General features: G+C 42.3%; 1 protein-coding gene across 3 annotated transcripts in view; it reads right to left on the bottom strand.

Annotated features, from left to right (window-relative positions):
* Positions 1 to 207: 207 nt before the first annotated feature.
* Positions 208 to 27,573, bottom strand: part of ADAD1 (adenosine deaminase domain containing 1) — a 29,167-nt gene continuing 1,801 nt past the window's right edge. For all 3 annotated transcript variants that reach the window (XM_006125601.3, XM_075929843.1, XM_075929844.1), the window contains exons 3-12: positions 22,871 to 23,059; positions 19,936 to 20,103; positions 19,183 to 19,251; positions 17,966 to 18,091; positions 13,438 to 13,561; positions 12,414 to 12,584; positions 5,386 to 5,615; positions 4,552 to 4,789; positions 3,558 to 3,690; positions 208 to 2,419 (exon numbers count right to left, since the gene is read on the bottom strand). In XM_006125601.3, the coding sequence (XP_006125663.2) occupies positions 2,306 to 2,419; positions 3,558 to 3,690; positions 4,552 to 4,789; positions 5,386 to 5,615; positions 12,414 to 12,584; positions 13,438 to 13,561; positions 17,966 to 18,091; positions 19,183 to 19,251; positions 19,936 to 20,103; positions 22,871 to 23,059 (1,562 nt within the window). In that variant the 3' untranslated portion in view covers positions 208 to 2,305. The remainder of the gene's footprint in view (positions 2,420 to 3,557; positions 3,691 to 4,551; positions 4,790 to 5,385; positions 5,616 to 12,413; positions 12,585 to 13,437; positions 13,562 to 17,965; positions 18,092 to 19,182; positions 19,252 to 19,935; positions 20,104 to 22,870; positions 23,060 to 27,573) is intronic.

Raw genomic sequence — 27,573 nt, 5'->3', positions numbered from 1 at the left:
TGAGAAAAGCAGCTGTGTAACTAGAAAAAACAGAAATAAATCAGGGAAAAAAAGGTGATGTCATTAATTCTACCTTTCAAGAGTTGGTACCAGTTTAAATAACTGAGCAAGGCAAAAACATTTTAATTCATTGACAGTTCACGTCTCCAAACCCCCCTCTTATTTGAAACCATCTTTCCTATATCAAGAAAATAAAAAACCCACATCTAATGGAAGTCTTGGTTTTATTGAAGGTCCTACCGTTCATTTTACTCAACCACATATAAGCAGGTACTGGTATAAACACACAAAAATGAAAAGCAGGCTTTTTTCTTAGAACATCCTCTTTAACAAAAAGCTGAAACCCACTTAATAGTACTGCAGTCTGAGTACAATATGAAACAGGCTAAACATAAGTATAGCTTTCAGCTTATGGTGTGAAATACAAAGTCAAAGAGTAAAATTAAACGTAATTATTTTAAGTACAACATTCCATACAAAAACATAAAAAGTACGCTTAACTTTAACACCCTTTAAAAAAAAATTCTTGAAAACAAACAAGTATTACTACTGTATTTTAAAGAAAATGCACCTATTTTTGTTTAACAGTTTTGCTACTGATGCTTTATATCTATGGAATGAATTTGCTCAATAGATGTATAATGGAAGACACCCATTTTTCACCCCTCTGTCACTATGTTGCCTGTATTCTACACTGGTATAGTGACTTAAAGTCACTGACATCTGATGGCTGTTTGTAGCCTACAGAAATGAGTCCGTGGAATCAACACTAACTTCTAGTAGAGAAACCTATTTCAAGATACCGCACTACCATCTGAAATCCAGAAACTTCTACAGAGACCAATGATGGAAAGACAATAAAAATACAACTGTTTCTTAATATAGAAAATAGACAAATTAACACATAGTCATTAAACAACATTTCTTTTTTGAGAAGGGGAAAAAAAACAGATGCAGATCTGGCCTGGGAGACACTAATCAGAAAGAGAGAGAAAAACAGCTGCTTAGTGAATTACAAAATTTTGCAGCTACTTAGTGTGGCACAACATTTTTATAAAACAGCTTCAGTTGCAGTACTGCTTACAGCAAATATAGGGCTATTTAGTAGAGCTTCTCTGACATTAATCTAGATAAGTTAAAACTGTAGGGATCTCGTCTGATTGAGTAATTTGTTAATAGAATTCTAGTAGTACAGGAAACAATCCTTAAACCCATTAAATTATATCATTCCCTAAAAACAGGTACTTCACCAAAAAACTGAACACTGACTTTAAAGGAAGCTAATTCAGAAATTTTAACACACTTCGGATAAGGAAAAAGACTGAGGATGGTTGTAATCCCAGTCCTCACAGGATGCAACAAAGTTAGTAAGGCTCACTGCTGGCTTCAGAGGACTAAGAGGAAAATCCCAGGTCTATTTTCCACGTCAGGAGCAAAGCTCATTGTCAAATGTAATACAGGGAAACTTTCACCGTTACTTATGCAACACTTATTATGGTTAAAGACTTCATTGTCCAACACTATCAATTATGTATTTTTCCATTATTACGGAATTCACCAAAAAGTTAGGAAGCTAAAATGCTTAACATTGATAAACACCAAAAGTATAATTTCTGAAAAGTAAAAGTTTGTTTTAACACTACTGAAGTTTTACCACAAAGCATAAAGGAAGCTTTCATTATCTTCCTGCACTGACTTGTATAATAAAGTGTTCCTGCACTGACTTATATAATAAAGTGTACCCTAACCCTAACCCTAACTTAAGGCATTCTAATACAGACTGATTTAAATTAACCCCAACATGCGTAGTCAGTATTAAAAACTGTCACTTCTCATTAAGTTCGTAATATTGATTTCTGAGATCAAAATGTGTTTCACTCTTACAACTAAACCATGAAAGAACATTAATAGCATCCTCTGAAGATAGCCACATTTCTCGGAAATTTCACTTGAAAAAAACAGCTGAGAGAAGCAGAAAGAGTATAATCTGTTGCACTGCAAAGATGCCAGGAAAAATCTCAGGGGCTTCGGAGAACAAACACAAAACAATACAGATAAAACCCTTTAATAGCAGCTTTGTGAGTCTAAAACATACAACTGTAACAAGTAAATCGTACCCAAGACACCAGAGGTAGTCTAATATTTTTGTTTAAATTGACAAAAAAGTATTTAAGCCATTCACTTCTTATCACTGTAAATGACACTGATTGGAAAGATTAAGACTACCAATATCCAAATATTTTACTCATGAAATTAGCTTTTTTATTTAAATAAATAAAAAAACCCAAATATATCAGTTTAGTAGTTACATGCTGAACTGTTCAATAAGTGGAGACTTCACAATCCACAATCCATAGCCATGCTGCTCTAAGTAGCTTTTCAGCAAATGTTTAGCTTCCTGGTATGATGCTGACTTAACCTAAAAAGGAAAAAAGTTGAAGAACTGTTACAGATGGCCACAAGATTTGCCCTTCTCAATATATTGTGCTGCTAAGATTTCTTTAGCAAAACACTACTTTCAAGACTTTAAAAGATGCTCAAGACGCCATTGCTCATTGAATGCAAAAACAAGAAATGTAGAAGACTGGATTGACAGATTATAAGAAATAAGGGTGTTTTTTTTTTAAATGTACTAGAAAGGAGAAAAAAATTGGTAAAAATCAGCCTGTGGTTTGGTCTCATCATGTTTGTTGCAGTTATGGTGAGTTAGCATGGCCTCCTGCTGACTCAAACTACTACAATCCCAAACTCCGATGATGAATTATCTTCTACTTGACTTCTGTAGATACCCCTTTCCCACCAGAGTAACCCCTGGGAGAACAGTTCATGCACACAGGCAAAACAAGCAATTCTCTAGCACTATGAGAGAAACAAAAGCTTGCAGAACTTTACAGTGTCAATTATCAAGCTAGCCACTGTGAGAAAATGGATGGCAGGCATTTGTGGATGGAGCTCAAAATGAAAGTTTTAACCCAATGAAAGATATTTCTCAAATTGTAAACTTAAGGAACAGTTTTGTATGGACTTTTTAACTCAAACAATAATTCAAGATCTAGCCACTATCAAGGTAATTTTTATAAGACCAGACGAACTTTTCTGTTTGGGGTGGACCACCTTTATGGCCTCATTGTCCTTACCACGTGCCACAGCTGAAAAGAAGCAATGAAGGTGGGTCCTCAAGCCTGTATAGAATGGTTGCAGTGCAGCAGCCACTCAAAGCATAGCAAGCTCAATTAAAAGGTGCAGCAGGACGTGAGCAGATAATCTTCTGGTCCCAACCAGAAACATAAGACAGATTCTCTAGGCAAGAAAGCCTGAAGGAGATTCTAAGGAAGCAGGGAACAAGACAAGCAGTACAGTAACATAAGGTACAGGTTGAACTTCTCTGGTCCAGCACTTTTAGGACCTGACCGATCCTGGACAAGGGAGTTTGCTAGACCAAGGGAAGTTGGGGGAAGGGGGAGGGAGGAAGGGAGAACGGAACCTCTCTGTTCTGCACCTTGAAAGAAACCATTAAAATGGAATTTACTTTTTTTCCCCGCTTTAACTAGCCTTACCTTTGCTTCATGATATGTATTAGCTTCAAGCAAATCATCTCGTTTTGCTTCCTTAGCGAGCAGTTTGTAACGACTTAACATTGCAGCCTTGCAAAGACGGCTTGCCATTGAAGTGCCACTTTTGAATGGCGAGCTAGAGTCAAGGGGGGAAAAAAGCAATGAGGCAAATTAAGAAATAAGTTATTCAATTCAGATTCTATTTGCTTCAACTACCACATTTGAAACTTCATTTGCTTCAAACTACATGTGTTCGATCTTCATTTAAAGCAGAAATGAACAAAGATAATGGAATTAAGTAGCATATTTACAACTCTATAATTACAACTACTGGAAAGTTGGTCAAATCTTTCAATCTTGTAATTTATTACATCAGAGATATTGCTAGTGTTAGTTACGAACTATTCAGTGTACTAATTTTTTTCAAGGTTGTACTGATGATGGGAGATAAAGGGAGAAAAAAAGTTTTACTTTCAATAAAGGACTAGTTAATTTCACATTGTGGTACTTCACTGACAAAATGTTGCTTCTTTAACTATGTCTAATTGTAGGAAGGGTGCAGTTAGCCTAGATTAATAGATTCTGAAGCAAGAAGGGATCACTATGATCTTCTAATCTAGTCTTAATTCAGCATTGTGCAGTGGTCTCCAACCTTTTTAACCATGAGATCACTTTTTCAGTGTAAGTGCAATGTAAGATCCACCTCAAACCCAAATACCTTTCCCTGTTTCCTTCCTGCCCCTTCTTTGAGGCCCTGCCCCTGCTTCACCCCTTCTCCGAGGCCTCACACTGCTCACTCCCTCTCCCTTTCTCACTCACTTTCACCAGGCTGGCGCAGGGTGCTGGGATGCAGGCTCTGGTCTTGGGCCAAGGAGTTTGGAGTGTGTGTGTGTGTGGGGGGGGGGGGGGGGGGGGAGAGTTAATACTTAGACAGGCACAAACACACACAGAGTAGTCTGACTCACCACTAATTTTAATATAGTATAAAAATTCTAACCTTTGAGTGATTTTCCCATTTAAACCGTCCACAATTTCCAACGAAGTGTCCCCTTGTGACCAATTCACACTAAGAGATCTGTGCTCCAAGTCCATCTGAACCGGATGCGTAGCAGTCACTAAACTAATATGAGGTCTGTTGACCAGGTAAAACATGGGAAGCTTTGATATGAGTGCATCATCAACACGTTGTTTTATAGCTATTTCTAGTCCTCTTGTATCACTGCAGTTTCCATCCCCTTTAAAAAAAACCCATGTGCAGACAGATCACCGTAAGCAGTGGCTTTATATACACTACACAACTTTTAGTGATATGGTTAATTTAAAGCTACCTTTAATTTTTAAAAGTAAGTAAGTAAAAGGACTTACAAAAGGTTTTTCTTCAACTAGCTTTAGTCTAGATTTTAAGGTGGATGACATTTTTCATAACACCCCTATCAATTCAACAGAAAATGTTCACACTTTTTAACCAGCTCTACTTTGTACTAATTATGGGCACGTATAATTGGAAATTTTCATAGATACAAATTATTTAAGTTGTCTGAATTTAAATGCCACCACAGCCTTTGTAACATTTTACTTTTAAACACTGAGGTTTGCATGGAAAACCAACAAACCCCAGGAAATTTAGAATTAATGTGTGGTAACAGGCAGGGTATTATGACAAAAAACAATCTCCAAGACATTAAGCTTCAATTTTAAAGTATAAAAATATTTACATTTAGTTTCTTTTTCAATAAAAAGTATAGAAAACTCTTGCAACCAGAATGAAATATCACAGCTGAAAGTTAGGACTTAAGCGATTATTATTTTACATAAGTAAAGAAAGGCTTACCAACAAGTATACTACTGATGTAAACTGGCTGAATGAAGTGACTTAGTAATGCTCCCTGGACACCTAGCACTTCCCATCTTGTTAATTTGTCACTGGCTGACATGCTGCTTACTCTGCTAGCAGCTTCAGTGGGACAATAAACAGTTAGGTAAACCTTGCCTTCCACAGCAACATGGAGACTGAGCTCTTCATTAGCTTCAAATGCAGACACAGAATTTGGATTGAGACGTCTAAAATAAATATTACAAAAAAGATAATGAAGTCCAACAAAATGTTTTCATATATTTTATATACACAATGTAAAATCATTCTTCCATAAGAAAACTAAAACCCCACTAGAGAGTGTTCAAATCATAACTGTTTTATGTTTGTTTCTTGTAAATAACTACTTTCCTGCCTATTCAAACTAACCAGATGAAACATAATTTAGCCTACTGAGTCTCAAAATTCTAATCATTCACTAGTCATGAAAAATTCTACTGCAAGGCTACTACTACTGCATTTTGCATCCAATTGCAATTTATCTGGAGCTATGCTTGCTATGTGAAAGTTTGCCATTCTCATTTGAGACAACAGCCAAAAAATCTTCATACTCTAATGTATTTGAAGAAAACAGCATTGGCCATATATCCTATGCTCCCTCTTAATGGATTTTCTAAATAGGAAAGAATTTAGTAACGTTTTTAGCTTTTAGAGGTCCTCAGGTAACAGAAGCCTGTGACTCTGGGTTAAAGATTCTGCATTCTATCCCAGCCAATCCATAGTATGACAGGCATACAAGGGCACTAACAGCAGACTAGGGATGTAATGGTATAGTCGATTAACCAATTCAATAAGCAAAAGCTTATAGGTTAATGCTAAAGACTACACACGTTTCGCTCTCCTTGCCTGTAAATTTTTTAGCAGGCTGGCCAGCAGCCTGGCTTAGTCCTGGCTTGTGACAGGTCCGGGACTACCACTGCTGCAGCTCTGCATTTAAAGTGTATTAGGAGCCGAGCAGGCAGTCAGCCCAGTTCAGTCCTGGCTCATGCTGGGTCCGTGACCTACACCCGTTTCAGCTTTGTATTTCAAGTGTATTAAGAGTTGAGTGGGCAGGCAGCCCAGTTCAGTTCTGGCTTGCGTCGGGCCTGGGAGTTCCTAGACAGGAACTGCTTCCACCCCACGCTGCTGCCTGTGTCCGAAGCAGCAGCACAGGGCGACAGGCAGCCAGTCCACGAGGGGAGCTGTTTTTTAAGCTTACGCTGCTGCTTCTGATACAATGGCTGCCGGCCCTGCCCCCGGGGACTACAGAATAGTCAACTAACTGATAAAATATCATGAGGCTCCTTGGCTATTCAATTAACTGATATTTAACATTCCTACTGCAAGCAGCACTGCTTAACTGCCATTTAACTTAATTTCTTCTCACAACTACATACTAAAACCTGTGACTTTGGGTTAAAGATTCTGCATTCTATCCCAGCCAATCCATAGTGTGACGGGCACTAACAGCAGGTTAGGGATGTAATAGTATAATCGATTAACTGATAAGCAAAAGCTTATAGATTAATGCTATAGACTACATGCAAAGGGTTTATGCCAAAATAGGATTACAGCCAGTCTCCGACTTTCGACCACCTCCACTTATGACCATCCGTACTTACGACAAATAGGTCGTAAATGAGGTTCCCGAGTTACGAACGTGGTCCGCGCTTACGAACAGCGCGGTTGCCATATAATTCAATAGGATCCAAGTTATGAACACTTCGTGTTACAGTCAAGTGTTTGGTCCATATCTCACTCGTAACTCGGGGACCGGCTGTATGTACATAATTCAAAAAACGGTGGCAGAATCTTGCCCCCAACATCAAATGTCTAAAATAAAAAGCCACTCTCACTGGTTTTGTTCGGCTATTTGCTATGGTAGCAAACAAAACTTCCTGTACTTACATATATTATTCAAGGCACCCACATGCTGACAGCATTTGGGACAAAAGCCATATGCTTTTAATTAAGCAATTTTGAATGTCAAGATTAAGATACCTCAAAACACTGTACATGAGCACCAAATGGCACAGACTTCAACTGGAAGTTCATAAGCCACTGCTTACAAGGAAGGAGAGGTTAGTCATCATGTCTAGTTATTTGAATTCTTGGAGGCGGTGACATTTCATCTGCGCATGAACCCTACATATCCTCATAACACTACTGAGACTACATAGGGCTGCTGCCTTCAAGTCCTTCTCTACCAAAAATCCAACAGAGGAAACACCAAAGCAGGGGGAAGCAGAGCTCAGTAGTGGAGCAACCACAAGAACACACATCTCTAAAAAATCCAGTCACCTCAAAGGATGACTATCCTCTTTTTCTTCAAGTTTCCTTGTGGTGCTTCACTTCAGGTGATTCCCAAAAAGTAACCTCTTAAGAATGTGGGAGTTTCAGAACAGAGTCCTTCACAGAAAAAAAGAACTGTATTGAGTATGGAATATCTGATCTTACAGCATGAACCAAAGGATAATGAGTGGAAAATGTATACACCAAAGGACCATATTTGGAATAGGGATGTAAGTAACTAGTCCCTTGACTAGTGGCTTCTCCCCCGCACCCTGCTGCCTCTATCATACTACCCAGTAGGTTGGCTGTGGAGCCCTCTGTAGTGGTGTCAATATGACATTCTACAAATTTGCCGACAAATTTGCTCCTCAGTTCTTTCTTGCTGGCTACTCTGACAGAAGGGAAGGAGGCTGGGTATGGAATAGATATGAGTAACACATCTTGAAGAACAAGAGTTACGAGAAGGCAAGTAAACATTTTTTCTTCGAGTGCTTGCTCATATCAATTCCAATTACAGGATATACAAGTGTTACCAAGGAAGCGGGGCTTAAGTCACTGAGTTGATGACTGCAGCACTTCTGTACCAAACACGGCACCCTGCCTGGTTTAATGCACAATGGTGTAGTGTGAGGAGAAGGTATGGTTAGATGACAAAGTTGCCGCCCAGCAGATCTCTGGGATTGGAACCTCAGCTAGAAATGCAGCTGAAGAAGGCTTGCTCATGCAGAGTGTTAGTTATGATAGTTAGCAGGGCACTTTAGCCAGATCGTAAAATGTACAGATGCATGCCATGATCCAGGAGGAAAAATGCTGACTTCCGAAAGGGCTTGGCGTGGTCGATGTAGAAAGGAAGCACTTTTCTTACACAGCGAGGGTAGCTTCTGTTCTCGTGAACTCTTATGCGCTTTGGATAGAAGATTATCAGGAATATAACCTGGCAGGTGTGAAAATCTCCACTTTAGGTAGGAAGGTCGGGTCGGGTCCAAGTTGGATCTTATCTTATGAAAAAAGTTATAAGGAGGTTTAGAGATTAAGGCCCGAAGCTCTGGCACACATTGGGCAGAGGTGAGAAGAGACAAGAAAGGCCATGGCACCAGCAGCTCAAAAGGGAGGATACATGCGTGAGGAATGGATCAGGTTGTGGTTATAGGTATAAGGTCCTGTGTGTCCCCTTGTTGGTGCGAGTACAAGGTGCTTGATTGGTGGGCAGAGTCTGTCCAGGCCCTTTGTGAAGCACCCAAGTAGGGATCTCACTAAGACAGAGCAGCCCAGTTCACCACTATGAAAAGTGAAAATTGCTGCTAGCTGTACCCCAAGGGATGAAGTTGCAAACCCTTTATGTTTTAGGGACATGACATACTCCAATGCACATGGGAGAGAGGCACGGGTAGGATCTATGTGCTGCTGGGAACACCAACACGTTCATCTTTTCCATTTCGCCAGGTACATGGCTTTGGTAGAAGGCATACAGCTGGGTGAGGACATGACTTACCTGCTCTGAACAGATAAGCTCTGCCGAGTTCAACCATGACACCTTCAGACCATCAGACAGAGAGATTGCAGGTCCTGATGGTGAAGGTGATCATGGTCCTACATGATGAGGTCTGGGAAGAGGGACAGATGAATGGATGCTTGGACTGATTGGTCTAGCAGAGTGGGATACTAGAGCTGGAGCAGCCATGCTGGGGCCACCAGAAAAACAACAATAGTCCAGCAAATTTGAGAAGCACCTTGGTACCAGTGGAAAAGATAGGCATGCACAAATCAGGTGTCCACTCCACAGGATTAGGAAGGCATATAGTGTAGCATCTGAATGAGCAAAACCCTAGGCTTTGGTTTCTGAAGAAGCAATACCAGGGGAGGGGGCATTTTTTGTTGCTGCAAGTAGCAAAGAGGTTGATTAGGGGAAAACCCCACACCTGGAAGACTGCGTGGATGATGTCCGGCCAAATCAACCACTGATAGGTGAAGAATCACCTGCTGAGGCAGTCTACCAGCTAGTTCTGAACCGTAGGAAGCTACAAAGCCTCTAGGTGGCCTGAGTGGACTATGCATAGCCCCTCAGCTGTAGGGGTCCCTGACAGAGGCAACGACTGGGCTCCACCCTGTCTGTTGAAATAAAACAGGGCAGTCATGTTGTCTGTCACGACCACCACATAGTGGTCCCTGACATGAGGTATGAACACCTGGCATGCTAGGTGGATTGCCCTGAGTTCACAGATGTTGATATAGAAAGGTAACTCCTTTTTCTTTCAGTGTGTCGTGAAATCTCCGAGTTCCCAACCCAAAGCGGTACCAGACTGGGGGGAAGGGAGGAAGAGGGGAGAGAAGGGGTGTGTGTGTGTGTGTGTGTGTGTGTGTGTGTGTGAGTGTGAGTGTGTGTGTGAGTGTGAGTGTGAGTGTGAGTGTGAGTGTGAGAGAGAGAAAAGGGGTGGACAGACAGGAGCCCATGCTAAGGAGAGAACCCCTGACCTCCACTGCTGATAGAGAGGCAGCAGCACGGGAGCACAGGGGGTGCAGGCGGGAGCCAGTACACACAGGGAGCCAGCTTTCAAGCCAGGTCCCCATGTGAACTGGCTCCGCTGAACCAACTGCCCTCCCCCTCGGCTGCTGCCTCTCTATCAGCCCCCTCACCCACTGTCTCCCACAGGGGTAGGAGTCAGGTGGGAGCCAGTATGTGCAGAGCATTTCCTGCTTGAAAAGGTCCTCTACTTGGAGGCTAAGATTCAGTGCCACTCTCCAAAGTAGGTCCTGCAACACTCAACAACCCATGGGAAGTAGGGGAGAATACAAAGGAGCCAGCCACTGCGCCATCTAGGGAGGAAGAAGACAAGGGCTAGAAGTCTTGTGTGTCCCTCTTGTTACTGTGGGGTGTGGGCCAGTGGAGCCTCATGCATGGCAACAGGCCATGAAGGCAAGACTTCAAGGGGTGCCCAAGCTGACCCTACTGATGTTAATGGGGGCAAAAAAATCTTTCAGCTCCTGCACATGCGTGTGCACGCACATCTGATTGGAATGGCATGAACAAGCACTCGAAGAAAGATTATAGGATATCTGGAAACTGATCCATCCTAAATCCCAAATTCCAGAATTACACTGGTTTCCACTATGCATCCCATACAGATATAGTAAAGAAAAATCTCAGAATGCACTACAGCATAGGACCTTGAGAAACCTGCCTGATATGTCAGATTCTTACCATGCACAAAGCCCTTGCTGTACGTACCCAATGATGCAAACTGAAAGAGGACACAACTGCCCCATCTGCATACTTTTAGTGCAGCTTACATATTGAGCACCAAATTCAACGTGAAAAAAGCTCCTTGGATAGATCAATCCTCAGATTAATGCTACTTGGATTTAAGAGTCTGGAGACAACAGTACATACACTTCTTCCAAATACCAGAGAATACCTAACATCTTAGTGCAGTTAAGAATAGGGATGTTAAATGTGTAAACATGTAACTGCTGGGGTTTTTTTTTAAGCGATTACATGTTTACATGCAGGGGGCATGCAGGAGCCGATGATAGAGGCAGCAGCGCTTGGGCAGGTGGCTCCTCAGGAGTTTTTATGTGCAGGGAGCAACCTTAAAAACTGGTTTTCAATGTGTACTGGCTCCCTTTTGCCCCTCCCCTGTTCCCAGCATTTCTGTATCTCACAGGCAACAGCATGGGGTGCACGAGAAGGGGAGGTCTGTCCTCCCCCACTGATGACTCTGATAGAGAAGCAGCAAGGGTGTGCATGTGTCTAATCAGTAGGATTAATGGATATGCCTGGGCTTATCTGTTAATCATGTAAACAGCTAACATCCTTAGTTAAGAAGTATTTTGCACTTGAGAATTTTAGAATTCAAAATAATCAACATCAAAAGACTTCTGATTCTGCATACAATAGAGAAAGCATAAAGTGTCTTGTTCACTGCTCACAATATCTTCGTACAGTATTCAGCCTTCAGAATTTCAAATATGTCAAGGAGGCAACCTCCAAAGTTTTACAAGTAATAACCCTGGCTAGGAAATAAGACAGCAAGTTTGAGAGTAAAGTTGTCCAAGGAGGGAGTGGGAAGAAGCTCTGCTGTACCTCTTTCCAAGGGTTAGAGCTGAATGTTCCTGATTTCAATCCATGGCCTTTCATGATCCTATCCCCTTACTGTCTATTCTCATTTTGGCTTGAAAGGACTCTTCCAAACTCCAAGAATTTATGATAATATGAAAACTCAACATTAATATTCTAGCCGTTTTAAATGCCATGGTCGAGTAATGTGCTTTACAATGAAAAGTTTTTTTTCCCCAGGAAAAGCTTTAAAAACAACAAATAGTCTAGTAGCACATGAAAGACTAACAAAGCATGTAGATGGTATCATGAGCTTTTCTGGGTGCAATCCACTTCTTCAGATGACTGGGGTTTTTTAAAAAAAAATTCTGTTACAGACTAACTCGGCTACTCCTCTGAAATTTTTCTAAGCAGACTACAAAATGTGTGCATACATATAAAAGAAAAAACTCCAAAATACGCATTTGTCAATACATCAGTCACAGGCTCAAGCTACTTTTGAACAGAGTTCAACCACACTACCAAAAAACTCAGCTTCTCTATACCATGCAATTTATAACCCTTACTATGATGCAGACTAATTTATCCTAAATGGAAGACTGAAGTATCTTATTACATTGCCGAATAAGCATCTTGTACATCTGAAGACTCAAATACTTACAGCTGTGACTTGATTTGAGCAGATCCTTTTGGCAACTGATTCATGTAGAGAAAAATATTTATATTGTGTTTTAGACTGAGCAGGCTTGATGCTTGTTCCATACAAAATATGGATTTGTCTATCAGAAGAGGATTTTTACTGAAGAACAACAAAAGCTGCCTGTAAAAATACCTAAAACAAAATATTAAAGATCTAGAAATGCTGAACTATATAGATGATTAGCATATCTATTTTATTCTGAACATCTCTAGTATTTAAATAATAATCTAGTAAAGAAATCTCAAGTGCTATATATAAGACTTCTGAGTTCTTTTTAATCCAATAGACACCAATAAAATACCGTTCAATACAAAAAAAGACATTGGTGACAAACACTGGAAAAACAGCAAGAATATATCTAAGGACTTATCTGCACAAAGCAGCAATACAAACTATAGGAGTGTGATTTTTAAAGCACACTAAGCATCGTATATGACCTATGCAGACCCTGGTAGTGAACAGCAAAGGTTTCCTAATGTGCTTTTACCTAGTGCTATCTGCAATACTACCATGTTAAAGTAAATTAGGGAACAAAGATTACATTACATACATGCATTTTGTGAATATTGAAAAAATATTCCTGAAGTCCCAATTTTTGGACAGCACTGCCCAAACCCCCCCCCCCCCCCCACACACACATGCCACCACCCATATACCCTAAAACAGTAATCCTAGCTATAGGAAACTTCCATCATTTATGGTGGATAAGTTCTTGGCATGACCGCAAATGATGACATTTGCAAATACTGGAGGCATGGCTCCTGAACTCCCTGTGAAGAACTTCCCCCGACCCCCATCCTTCTCATGGCTCCTGGCACTCCCGGGGAACTCACTACAAATACTAGTAATCACAAATAGCAATTTTGCAAATTGTGTGGGTCTATTGTATATAAAATTAATATTCACAAAATGTATTACCATCAATATTTAGCTTACTCAAAATGATTGTCTGAAGTTCTTTCAGTTTATATACTCATTTGCTTACCTTAGCAGAGAGCGTCTTGCAGTAACAACAGCATGAGTGTCATGCAACAGTCTCCCGTCATGATGAATGCACTGACTATAATTGAATTCTCCTGTGCCTAAAGCTACCACTTCATGCTGTCCAGCTAAAACGAAAAAGTATTTAACCTGTAGTTAACAGCTTGCACCCACCATTGCCCCTATCTTTCAGCACAGTAAAAACCTACCACTCAGTGTAACAATGATACACATGGCTTAGGGCGTTAATTTACCTAGGATGCAGGAAAAGAGGGAAGGATGATATTCTACTTTGTGTAGAGAGATTAATTTGTCCGCTTTGTTCAGTACAGACAGACCTGATCATTATCTCATTGAGCCAGACCTCCAAGGGTTTTCAAAAAGATCTCTTCTCTTCCAATCTTCTTGATCACATTTGCAGTGTGTATTATCTCCCTTTTCCTCTGTTGCTGCCCCTCAAAGCTTCATCCAGGATTTGTTGATAATGCGGTGACAATTCAAGCCTATTTCAGCACTTTGGCTTCCTCACTACCACATATATCGTCATTAAGGTCATGGTTCTTCCAAGATGTCTCATCACATTAAAATCAGTAGGACAAGAACAAAGCTCATCTTTCCCTTTTCCACCATGCTCCCCGTTGTCTAAACTGCCACCTTTGCAATATATCTCTCCCTTTATTTCCTACTCTCGTCTCCCCAAAAAGGTTTTTTCTTCTTTTCTCCTTTTCCAGATTATTGCAACCGCTGCTCTCTATCCTAGATGATGTCAACACTGCTCTTCCCCATAACAGACAGAATGCCAGCAAATTCTTAAATCCTCAACCAACTCCCTGACCTTGCTGTTAAGAGATGGTAACACCAGAGTTAGAAGTATGCCCTAGAGTCCAACACTGTAGCAGGAAGGTAAGGCACATGAAAATTCTAGTCATCCTCTTCCATGCATTGCAAATTATGTCAGTAGGTTAGCAGAATGAGGTGACCTCCCCAAGCCTGAAAGGAAGACCCAAGACTGAAAAGCAACCCAAATGTGTAACCTCACATACTAATTATTGTCAAAAGTAACTTCTCATTTTTAAAATACATAGAAAAATCAGTCTATTCTTTGCACATAAATCTAGCTACAATGTACTAGATTTTCAGAACCTCTTGGCTAGCTAACAATAGCGCTGAGGGATCTTATACATTGGGAAGTGCCCTGTAATGCCAGCATTCATCATTTGAATATAACTGTGATGTTTCATATAAAACATTCTATGTGAGGTATCATGGGAAAGATTATGATCTACTGAAACTTACTGTTCCATTTCCATATGTGTATCATTGATGTTTCTGAAGTTATGAGAATTGTGTTCTTTTTACTGCCACTAAAATATGTTACGGGTTTGAAAGCACCCAGATATTAGCTTCCCAAAGACAATAACCAGGGGGATGACCAATACCTGGGTGGGCATCAAATGACCATCAACAGCCATTGTCCAGAAAGAGAGATGCAGTGCAATGACTCACGTGCAGATCACCACGCCAGGGGAATTGTCCAACCTTGTCTAGTGACTCAGCAATGCCCACCAGATGTGCCTGGACTTATGTTCTCCAAGAACATGGACTAAGGGCATAAACCGGAACCCAGGGGCCTCATGCATTTGCCTTTTCTTCTCTCCCCACCGATGTTACAAGCAACAGAAATGCTAACAAGGCTGAAGACTACAACTGAAGAGACAGGCCAAAGCTTTAAGAGACAAACTCGTACATGAAGGATTTTAAGATCCAGTGTGGTGAACACACTACTTGATCTATATAGTGCCTTCTGTGATAAAGGTCAAGGGTTAGACTGTATGCTTATATTTTCATTTGGCTACCACTAACTTTTTGCCTATCATTTATAATTAAGGCTCTGTGTTTGACACAGAGGTCACAGAAGTCACAGATATAAGGGAGCTAGCAATGGTGACCACAGGGCTGCACAAGCAGCTGGCCCTATGACTAGTCACTGGGGTGGCCCCATCATTGGCCTAATCAGCTGCAGTTTTGCTCCCCCTTTCACATGGTGCCACAGGTGGTGACATGTCCGCCACCACAATTCAATCATTTTAAATTTTTTTGTATTTGTGATATAAACCATGAATAGGTCATTGGCCGTGATTTGTTGTTTCCTGTCCATGACTTACTAAAAAGACACCTATGACTAAATCTTAGCCTTACATAACACTTAAAAAAAATCTATCTTTTGTTGTATTGAATAAACTTGTTTTATTATTTATCTTTTCGAGTGAATTGGTCAGGCGTGTTTGGTAAATCTGTTCAGGTTTATAAAGGCTGGTGTATAGCCACTTTCCATTGATGAAGTGATGAGCTAACTAAAACTTGTATTCTTCAAGAAAGTGTCCTAAGCAATCCAAGATGGTATATTCCTGAAGTACAGGCAGTCCCCGGGTTACGTACAAGATAGGGACTGTAGGTTTGTTCTTAAGTTGAATCTGTATGCAAGTTCTGGCTTACATACAGATTCAACTTAAGAATCCCAGGCGTCCCCAAGTCAGCTGCTGCTGAAACTGATCAGCGGCTGATTCCAGGAAGCCCGGGGCAGAGCAACTCTGCCTCGGGCTTCCTGTAGTCAGCCGCTGGTCAGTTTCAGCAGCGGCTGACTTGGGGACGCCTGGGGCAGAACAGCTGGGGTGCTGCTGGGTTGCTCCAGTAGCGCGGCTCCTCGGCGCTACTGGACCAGCCCAGCAGCACCCAAGCTGCTCTGCCCCAGGCGCCCTGATTCAGCCGCTGCTGAATCTGACCAGCAGTGGCTGAATCAGGACGCCTGGGGCAGAACAGCTGGGGTGCTGCCCGGTTGGTCCAGTAGTGCCCAGAGCGGCGCTACGGGACCAACTGGCAGCGCCCCAGCTGCTGTACCACAGGTGTCTGGAGCAAAGCCACGGAGCACGGGGGCAGCGGGACAGCCCAGACGCGCCGTGGCTGTCCTGCTGCCCTCGGGCTCCGTGGCTTTGCTCTGCTTTGCCCCCCCGTCTCCCTGGTCTGCAGACCAGGAGGACGGGGGGAGGCGGGGAAAACCAGAGCCAAGCCGTGGAGGACGCGGCCAGCTGATAGCTGACCGCGCGCTCCGCGGCTTGGCCCTGCTTTGCCCCCTGCCCCCCCCCCCCCCGGTCTGCAGACCAGGGGGAGGGGGAGGGGCAAAGCAGAGCCAAGCCGCGGAGCGCGCTGCCAGCTGCCAGCCCAGACGCGTCTGGGATGTCAGCTGACCGCGCGCTCCGCGGCTTGGCTCTGCTTCCCCCCCCCCCCGGTCTGCAGACCAGGGGGACGGGGGGCAAAGCAGGGCAAAGCAGAGCCAAGCCGCGGAGCGCGTGGGCAGCGGACACCCCTGTCCGCTGCCCACGTGTTCCGCCGCTTTGCTTCCTCTCCCTGGTCTGCTGGAGACCAGGGAGAGGAACTGCCCCGTTCGTAACTCAGGGACTGCCTGTATATGGCTGGGAAAATTTGTCTGGTTCTTTTCTCTGTGTGATTCATGAGTGGTTCTGGGAGTATTCATTAAATCTATCCAGGTGTGGGGTGCTACATGTAGTTGTGACAAGTGAGAACAGCACCTGGAAGGCTTTGTTGTTTGTCATGAGCAAAGCTATGCGAGAGAGCGCCTAAGCTAGAATTTTAAGAGGCACAGCAGTCCCACAGTCCCAGCTTACATCCTGGGAATCCCATCACAAATGGTATTCTACTTGGTAATATCCTAGAAAGTCACTATAGGCTGCACCTACTACAAAACATGGCCTTTGATTTAGAGAGAGAGAGAGAGAGACAGAGGGAGTGTGTGTATGTGTGTGTGCGCGCGCACGTGCACATACAGAGAGATGCATTTTCTGTTCTGTCCTACTTAAATATAGTGAGTGTGCTTCAAGTATTTTGTATTAGAGTTTACTACAATTATAAACCTTCTGGGGCAAAGATTCTCTCTTCTGCATTTGTACAGCACCTAATACAATAGGGTCTCTGTCCAAAACACAGACTCCAACACGCAATAAGACAGAAAGACAGAAAGAAAAAAAGAAAAAGAAAGAAAAGCTTTTAACTATGAAACCTCTTACCCTGAAAACTCATCCTTTAATTTCATGTATTAATAACTCCCACCAAAATGCATATAACAAACATTAACTGACTGTGATTGGCCTCTGAAATGTTAAAATGAGGAGTAAGACCGAGCAAATAAGATTATGCTACAGTTTTAACCCCAACAATCTTGAGAAGGCCTTGCATTTTCCAGCTTCTCTGGTAAGGACTAGCACAATGGAATGCTTTACATTTCAATGTATACAAATACATATTTATAATATCCTTTCAAGGGCAATACAGCAACATTCTGTTTTGTATAAATAATTTTATGGCATGCCAAAAAGAGTAATGTTTGCTTGCTATGGGATTTTTTTAGGCAACTATAGTTAAGCTACATTATGCTCAATAAGCTTTTTGTATATGTATCCCATACATATAAAATTTTTTTTTATATATAAGTACACTTAACAGCAAAACAAACTTGCCTTTTTCAATTATAAAAGCAGCCAATGAACTGCTACAATTCTGGTACTCAGGATATTTGGCAGCCAGACTGTTAAAGGCCTCCCTGACAGCTTGTGAAAATTTCTCGTATACAAGATGCCGTCTCTCTAGTGAAGACATAAAATATGAAAAGATTACAGAAATCAGCAAAATACAAATTTGTAGGCAAAACCAGATCAAAGCAATGTCAACTATTCAGATGAACTACAAACCTGAACATATGATATCATTCAGTACATTCACTAATCAATAGTAGGGATATGAATGAGTAGTTGACTACAGGAAACCCCCGAGATGTGACGGCCTGAGTGGCAACCCCTCACACTTACAACCATTTTTTTAAGTGCAGAAGGGCCAAAAACCCTCAACTTATGTCCTCAGTCCGCATTTACAACGCTGCATGACGCCTATTGTAATGAGGGTTCAAGTTACGATGCTCCCGACTTGTGACGCTTCCCTAGGAACCGATCATGTCGCAAGTCGGGGGCCGCCTGTGGTAGCTTCCCCCCCACCTTGCTGCCTCTATCAGAAAGAGGCAGCCAGGGGGGGAGGGAGAAAGGGGTGCTTCAAATCAGCAGTGCTGTATAGAGCCTGGGGCCAGACCCTGGGCTTCATGTGGCACAGCCTAGGGCCAGCTGATCATGTTCCTAGGCTGCAGGTGGCATTTCAAAGCTGCAGCGCTGCATGGAGCCCGGGATCACTTCAAAGGCGGAGGTGCCCTATCAATTAATCAAATAGTTGATGCAAATTGCGTTGACTATTCAACTAGTCAGTTAATTGAAATTTAACATCCCTAATCATTACTGAACAAAGCCAACAAGCATTTGTGAATTTAAAAATTCAAAACGTACATGAAAAATTGAGAATAAGAAAACCTATGCTAGATTGTACATAGGGAGCATACTATCAGACACAGCCTTTTATATTTTGAGGACAGAACTCTGGCATTAACTCACTAACTTTAAGCAAGTTCATCTGTGTATTTATCCATCTATATGACAGGAACACCAATCTTAGCTCAAAGGTTACTGTGAGATTATCATCATCAAAACACAGACATCCCTGCACAAACTAGGTAGTAATACTTTCATAAATATCAGTATGTTTGCAGGAATGGATACCAAATTCAACTCCATAAAGACACATTAGCTTTCCAATTTAATTTTCAGGGAACAGTAGAAGGAAATTGATTACCTACCATAAGGAATCTTTGAAACATAAGTTGAGTCAGCTGAAACTTTGGGTTCTGCAGGAATCCGGGGAGGACCTGTAATTTTAATGTAAAGAAACTTTCAACTGTGGGAAGCACTGAAAACTCATGTTCTTACATTTTAGTTTAAGTCCCAAAATAAAGGTCGTTGAAAAGAGTTTTTTCAAGCTACGGAAATAGAAACAGGAAGGCCCTCAAACATCAAGGACAATTGAAATTCACACTTGGCCATCTGTTAATTATTTTATCAAACAAAAATCCACTTCTTAATTTAGTTTCACTAAATTAGTCCACATTCCATAAAGTAATGCTCTTTTTCTAAAGTATAGCACAGGAGCACAGATTAATAAGTACCTGCCTCAAAAAAGCAGATTGATTTTGTAATGACTGAATTCTTCAGAAAGCAATGACTTAGTGCCATCAGGTTTCCAATATAAAAAAGTTTCAGACTATCTTTCTTTTTTTCCTGGAGAGAATAGCTAACATAGAAGACACTACAGAAAAGGGTTAACTTCCTTATTATTTTTTTCCACTTGGTAAATGGCAGGAACTTTTGAAGCAGGATTTAAAAATACATGAACAGGAAAACAAAGACGTAAGGATTGCAAACTAAGTAACTCTGCAGAAAGGATTCACTGAAATGGAAAGAGAAGACTCTGGTGCAGGAATATTGAATCAAAGCTACTCTACACATTTATTACAAAAGAAGTATTTTAAGAGACATATTATTGAAATATTTACCTGAATTTTCAAAAACCTTTGGTGCAGTATCCTCCAACTGGAGTAGCTCATCAAGAGCTAATTTTGCAGCATTTGATTTAGATTCTTTTTTGTTTTGCCCCAATCCTGTCTTATATTGAACTCCATCCACCACTGCACAAAAAGCAAAGTAACTCCCAAACACGTTGCCTTGAAAAAAAGAAGCCACACATAAAAGTATAGATTAGTTTTATGCATTTATAATCATGGAGTGTTAGGTGACTATGAAGCCAAGATATTTTAACAAATCTAAACTACTTTTTATATAAATTATTATATTTCATCCTTATATTTCACCTTCTATCCAACATCCATAAATAGATTTACGCCAATTAATGAAAAGCACAAATTTACAGAAGTGCTAAGCATTTCATTTCACTTAAGTGCCTTTCATTTTAGTGGAAACTATGGCCATTGAGAGCTTCCATAAAATGAGGCTATTTTTCGTAATGGTGTGATGTTTAGGATGTGAACTTCACACAGAAATTAAGAGTAAAATTTTCAAGAACACCTAAACTGTGGAGCCTGTGTTCCATTTTCAAAAGTGATCTAGGAGCCTAAATCTATTTGGCTTTCAAACTAAGTCTCATAAGTGCCCAAGTCACTTCTGAAAAAGGGGACAAACATTTAGGGCAAAACTTTCAATAATATACTTCCCAACATCACAAAGTCTGTCAGAAGACAGAATTTCAATTACCCCAATCTCATTTTTCCTCTTAGGTTAATTTAATAGTACACATTACTTCCAAGTAGGAAGACAGCTCTGTGACCGGGGGACTCACCCCCGCACTACCAGACACGGGATCCACAGCCCCGGACCCCGCGTGGAAGATCAGGGGGCGCCAGGAAGCCGGCGCAGCGCAGCAGGGCGGCCAGCAGGAGCGGGGGAAACCAAAATGGCGGGCGCGCATGCGCCCAGCAGGCAAGAGGCTAGCAGGGGGGAGGTAGGACCCAGGGAGATGGCGGCGGCCTCAGGAAGGGCGGGGCGGGAGGAACGCCGAGCGGGGAGTTTAAAAGCGGGGAGAAAGAGACAGGCGGGGGGGAGGCAAGCAGAGAGCAGGGGAGATTCTGCTCTCAGCCTCCTCCGCAGGACAGACCGCGAGACCAGCTGGGGACCCAGCCCGGAGAGGACGCGGCCGACGTGGACAGCCGAGGCGGCCCGGAGACGGCTGACGGGGGGCCCTGTGCTAGGGGCGGTGCCGGACCAGCCAGTGACCCGGAGCAGCGGGGCAGTGGACAAGGCGACAGGAGAAGCCTCCGGTGGGAGCGGCGAGGACGTGAGGAAGATACTGTCAGGGGTGGACCGTGGGGACGGCGCATTAGAAGCCGGGGGCAGGGTCGGATCGGGGTAGTGGCCCTTGAACTGGAGGGGACCCCAGGGCCCTAGCAGGCCACCCGGATACAAGCTCAATGAAAACAAGACCTTCAGAACATCAGTTTCCACCTCTCTTTGTATTGCACTGCATAGGAGAGAAAATCCTCCTATCATCGCCATGCTTTGATCTATCAACAAAGATAGTTTTGAGTGTACATGGATCTTTCACTGACTGGCACTCTCTCTTCATGGTCTTGAACATATGTAATTCAGTCTGGAAAGTTTAATCTCAATGGTGCTAAAAAAACAGAGATACAGGGCAATTGTGCCCAAATATCAACGTGAAACACCTCAAAATGCATGAGTGGAGAAGATGCAAATACACAAGCCAGGAAATGAGAATGTTCAAGATCGCATAATATTAATTCGTATTTAGTGCAGACACAGTAGGCCAAGTGGTGAATAAAGTTGCTTATAAGATGAATAACTGCTTATTGGTATGTCTGCACTGAAATTAAAAACCCACAGCTGGCCTATGTGGAGTTTTAATTGAGATAGAGAAATTCAGGCTGAGGCTGTAGCCAGAGCACTGGGGCCTTTCCACTTTGAGTCCAAGTGTCTGCGTTGCAATTAAAAAGCCTCTTAGCCTATGTCTCAGTAGGCATGGGCCAGCCATGAGTATTTAAAGCAGGGCTACTCAATGTGCAGGCTGTGGCCCCTTTGTTTGCAGCCTGTGATGCAGTTTGGGTTTTCACAGGGCTCAACATGCAGCCTGCAGTTGGAGACAAAACAAAAAAGCGGTTAATATAATGGTATTCTGTTGATATGTGTTTTAGTAGTTACATTCCTGGTCTGTCATTGCTCATTAAAAGTGCTTTCATATGGGTGGAAATCGGGTAAATATTGCATTTAGCAGAAAAGACTTAAATGGGTCCTATGTGCTGTATAGTTTTGCCTTCATCTTTGTATTCATGCCCATCAGTGTGAAAGAAGTTATTTGCATATATAATTGCATGTATTTGCAACCACACTTATGTTGCAGCCCTCGGAATGCACTGTGAGTATCATTGTGGTGGCCCCCGGGAGCTTCCAAAGTTGAATAGCCCTGACCTTAAGCAATGTACACACACACACACTAGAACAGTGTTTCTCAAACTGTGCTCCGCAGAGCCCCAGGGATCCGTGAGACATCTCCAGGCTCTCTGCGCGGTTGACAAACTGGAAACATCGATAGGTACGTGTTCATACAATCAGTGGACCGCTGGGGCTCCGCATAAATTTTTACACATGTAAAGGGCTCCGGAACCCAAAAAGCTTGAGAACCGCTGCACTAGAAGAACTAATTAGTGTCTAAAAAGTAGCAGAAAAAAGCTTCTAAAGTTCAAGGTATGAGCTTTATTCTCTTCTATAACTGATTTGTAATTATCACATTAACCACTTATGGGATTACATTAAAGCACAGTAAAAACTGATGTTAATACTACATATTATACAACTAACGTTTTTCATAAAACTAGTTTCTGCATCAGCTAGTCACACCAACTCCATACATTGCAAATTCATGAAAAAAGGATACTTTTTCTTAAAAACAGAAATATTTACCTGTTGTAACAGTTTCCTTCAAGTCTAGTTGAACACGCTGCATTTGTGCATACTGATACAAGGCAGATACTGGGTTTATCTCCCCACGTTTATATTTTAGTATAAATTCCTTTGGTATTTTCTTCGGAAGAAGAGAAGTGATTGGAGGAGAATGGGCTGCTTTGGAATATAGCAAGTCTGAAACATGACCTAAAATATATTTGACATTAATATGTAGTAAGTTAAAAGCAAAATATAAAAGTATGACAACAGTACTGCAGCATCTTAAAAAAGGCTACACAAAAGATTTAGCAATTTGCATTTTATTCTAACTGAAGAGGTTTTTAAGTATTTTGATAATCCTGTAAATATCAGAGCCCACCCTTTTGAAGACACTAAGTCTTGTTCCTTGACTAGTAAATCTTATAGTTTGAAGTCAAACTCAGTCACATATAATCCCAGAATCAGAGGCCACGATTTCCAGAGATTGCCTATTTATCTGGATTTAACAGATCAGCATTCGTTTCACTGCATACAAAAACAGCAGAAACACAATCCATAGTTCTTTATTACATTATCACAAAGGGCAACAGTTTTTGCCTCATGATGTGTGCCCTCAGGTCAATTTTAGCTGGTTGTGCAGGTGTTTAGGATACTGCACTGGTATTTCTTTTTCACACACACACACTCACACACTTTATCACAGAGACGTAGACCATCTCAGTCTAACAAACTCGATTATTTTTGCAACAAAACACTGACCAATTATCCAAGTGTGTATTAAGCTTTAAGCACAGGAAAAATATTTTTACCAAAAAGTCACAAAAATGTTATGTTCAGTTAATAAATACACATAATACAGGCACCTATGACATGAACTAAATGCTGCATCTGAACTATACAAAATATGAATTCTTCAGTTATAACAAACATATTGATATGCAAAAACCTCATAAATAAGACTGACTACTTGCTAAAATCTTGAACCCCCCTCTTCGAAAGATACATACAGGCAGTCCCCGAGTTACGCGGATCCGACTTATGTCGGATCCGCACTTACGAACGGGGCTCTCTCGCCCCGGAGCTCGCAGGCAGCGGGACCACCCAGAGCGCAGCGGTCCCGTCACCTCGACCTCCGGGGTGAGAAAAGCTGCTCCGGGTGCCCCTGGTCTGCTGGGGACCGTCTCCAGCAGACCAGGGACACCTGGAGCAAAGCTGGGGAGGCGCGGGACCCCTCCTCCTCCCCGGCTTTGCTCCGGGTGTCCCTGGTCTGCTGGGGACCGCCTCCAGCAGACCAGGGACACCTGGAGCAAAGCCAGGGAGGCGGAGGGGTCCCGCTCCTCTGAGGCTTTGCTCTGGCAAAGCCTCAGAGGCGCGGCACCCCGCCGCCACTGCAGCTTTGCTCCACGTGTCCCTGGTCTGCTGGGGGGGGGGCGCAGCTAGTGCGCCCCCCCCCCCACCAGACCAGACCAGACCAGACTTTTGTTGTGGACCCTGGGGTAGAGCAGCTGGGGTGCTGCCGGGTTGGTCCTGGCAGCCCAGCTGTTCTGTCCCAGGCTCGAGATTCAGCCGCTGTTGAAACTGATCAATGGCTGATTCCAGGAAGCTGGGGGCAGAGCAATTCTGCCTCCAGCTTCCTGTAGTCAGCCTCTGGTCAGTTTCAGAAGCAGCGGCTGAATCTGGAGCCAGTTCCGACTTACATACAAATTCAACTTAAGAACAAACCTATAGTCCCTATCTTGTATGTAACCCGGGGACTGCCTGTATACAAAGGGATCAGGGAATTTGTTACTATCAAACAAAACTATAGTTAAAATTCTCAACTTTCTCTGCAAAACAGGACACACACAAAGTATGTTTTATACATTCCAGTGTACTTTATAATGAAGGACTGTGAATGCATAGACTCTAGATGGGCAGACCTCTGCATGCACATGGATCCTTCCTGCACGAACAAAGCATAAGTTACCATAATGCAAGGGTGGGCAATAAGCCAGAGGCGGTTTACCAAGATTAGCACTGGCAGGCCACCAGTGCTTTATTTACTTGCTCATCGACAGATATGGCCACTTGCAATTCTTGTTAGCCGTGGTTCACCCTTCTCAGCTGCTGTGAGCCACTGGAAGCGGTGTGCAAGCGGTGTTTCCAGCAGCTCCCATTGGCAGTGAACAGTAATCTGTGGCCAATGGGAGCTAAAAGTGGCCATATTTGCAGACACGTGGATAAATATAGCATTGGAAGCTCCCTGGGGCTAACCGTGGTGAACCATATCTGGCCCATGGATCTGCTTACTGCCTACTGCAGCCCTACAACGAGAGATTTAACAAGTTTTAACCTTTTATTTGCCCTCAATGTCTTTTTTTAAATGAGGAGTTCTTTGACACCTGAATAACTAACATTTATTTGGGCATAACTTTTTGTGAAGAAGTGCAGAAGTAAGGATAGTAGTACTGTCTTCCTTCCCTTAAAAAAACAACAAACAAACAAACAAACAAACAAACAAAACCCCCAAAACCTTGCAACCCTCCACCCACAGCTCCCTTTTGGGTCAGGATCCCTGCAACACCAATTTCAGAGTTAAGTATCTGAAATCATGACATTTACAATTTTTAAAATCCTACGAGCCTGAATTTGACTAAAATAGACTATAAATTTGGTAGAGCCCTATTTATGAATTTGTTAAATAGGACTGGTTCCTGTACGGACCCCCTGGTGGACACCACTATTTACTTCTCTCCATTCTGAGAAACTGACCATTTCTACCCTCTCTTTCTACCTTTTTTCCAGTTTACCAGTCCATGACAACACCTTCCATATTAGCCCATGGCAGCTTACTTTGCTTAGGAGTCTTTGTTGAAGGACCTTTCAAAGACTTTCTAAAAACCTAAATATACTAGATCTACTGGATACTCCTCCCCATGCTTATTGATCACCTCAAAGAATTGTAGTAGATTAGAGAGGCACAATTAAGTTCTCTTTACTAGGGATGTCAATGAGTAGACAACTACATGGTTAACCGATAAGCTGGAAGTGGGGAGGGAGGGGGGGCAGAAGGATGCCAATATGTGTGGAAAGACAGCTTCTAAGCTGGCTCTCTGCGCTTGCTGGCTCCATGGACCTGCCTGTCCCACCCCCCATGATGTCTCCTACAGACCCCCTCCCCCCTCACACACACACCGGGGGCTCCCCAGGACTGCAGCCGGAAAGCACTAGCTGCGGGCCCCAAGGGGGACAATTGAATAGTTGTGTAACTACTAAATTTTGATGTGGTTAAACAACTATTCAATTACATGCTATTTAACATGCATACCCTTTACAAAGTAATAGAGATGTAGCCGTGTTAGTCTAGTCTAGCTGAAACAAAAAACAGGACTATGTAGCACTTTAAAGACTAACAAGATTGTTTATTAGGTGATGAGCTTTCATGGGCCAGACCCACTTCCTCAGATCAAATTGTGGAAGAAAATTGGCACAACCATATATACCAAAGGGATACAATCAAAAAAAGTGAACACATGTAAAAAGGACAAATCAGAGGTTTCTCTTTCAAGTCTGGTGTTAAAATGCCTTTGAAGCAGGATGCAGGTAATCAAGTCGTTGAGACAATGCCCTTTCTGGTTGAAATGGCAAGAAACTGTTTTTTCTTTGTGATACTGTCTGATATCTGTTTTGTGTGCATTGATTCTTTGACAAAGTGTCTGAGACGTTTGTCCAATGAACATAGCAGATCGACACTGTTGGCACATGATGGTAAGAATCATCTTGAAGTTAGGTGGTTGTCTATAGGAGACTATGGGTCTGTCTCCCAGAGCCTCTCGGAGTGTAGTATCCTGTTCCAGTATAGATTGTAGTTTATTGGTAATGTGTTGGACAGGTTTAAGTTCGAGACTCTAGGTGATGACAAGTGGTGTTCTATTGTTGGTTTTCTTGGGTCTGTCTTGAAGTAGATGGTTTCTGGGTATTCGTCTGGCTCTTTCAACTTGTTTTTTTTATTTCTCCAGATGGGTAATTGAGGTTTATAATTACTTGGTCTCTGTCAGTGGGATTAGAGCAGATGCAGTTGTATCCAAGGGCCTGGCTATAGACGATGGATCGTATGGTGTGTTCTGGATGGGAGCTGGAGGCATGTAGGTAACTCTATGAGTCAATGGGTTTTCTGTAGACAACCACCTTACCTCAAGAGGATTCTTACCAACAACCACAGGACATACCACACTAATACCAACCGTGGAACTTTCCCTTGCAACAAACCCTGTTGCCAGCTTTGTCCACATATATAATCTGCTGACACCATTATTGGACCTAACCAATTCAGTTATAAAGATCAAGAACACATATTCCTGATCATCCAGAAATATAATTTATACCATCATGTGCCGACAGTGTCCATCTGCTATGTACGTTGGACAAATGCGTCAGACACTTCGCCAAAGAATCAATGCCCACAAAACAGATATTAGACAGTATTACAAAAAAAAACAGTTTCTTGCCATTTCAACCAGAAAGGGCATTGTCTCAACGACTTGATTACCTGCATCCTGTTTCAAAGACATTTTAACACCAGACTTGAAAGAGAAACCTCTGAACTGTCATTCATGCTTAAATTTGACACTTTACGCCTGGGTCTCAACAAAGATGCTAATTATCTTACCCATTACAAAGATAGCTTCCCCAATTATCAGGTTCCCCAATTATCACCTCTATTATCATTAGCTCACAGACAT

The sequence above is a fragment of the Pelodiscus sinensis genome, chromosome 5 (genome assembly GCF_049634645.1).
Source record: "Pelodiscus sinensis isolate JC-2024 chromosome 5, ASM4963464v1, whole genome shotgun sequence".
Taxonomy (NCBI): Eukaryota; Metazoa; Chordata; order Testudines; family Trionychidae; genus Pelodiscus; species Pelodiscus sinensis.
The sequence above is the reverse complement of the archived record's forward strand: the minus strand, read 5'-3'. Positions and strand labels throughout refer to the sequence as shown.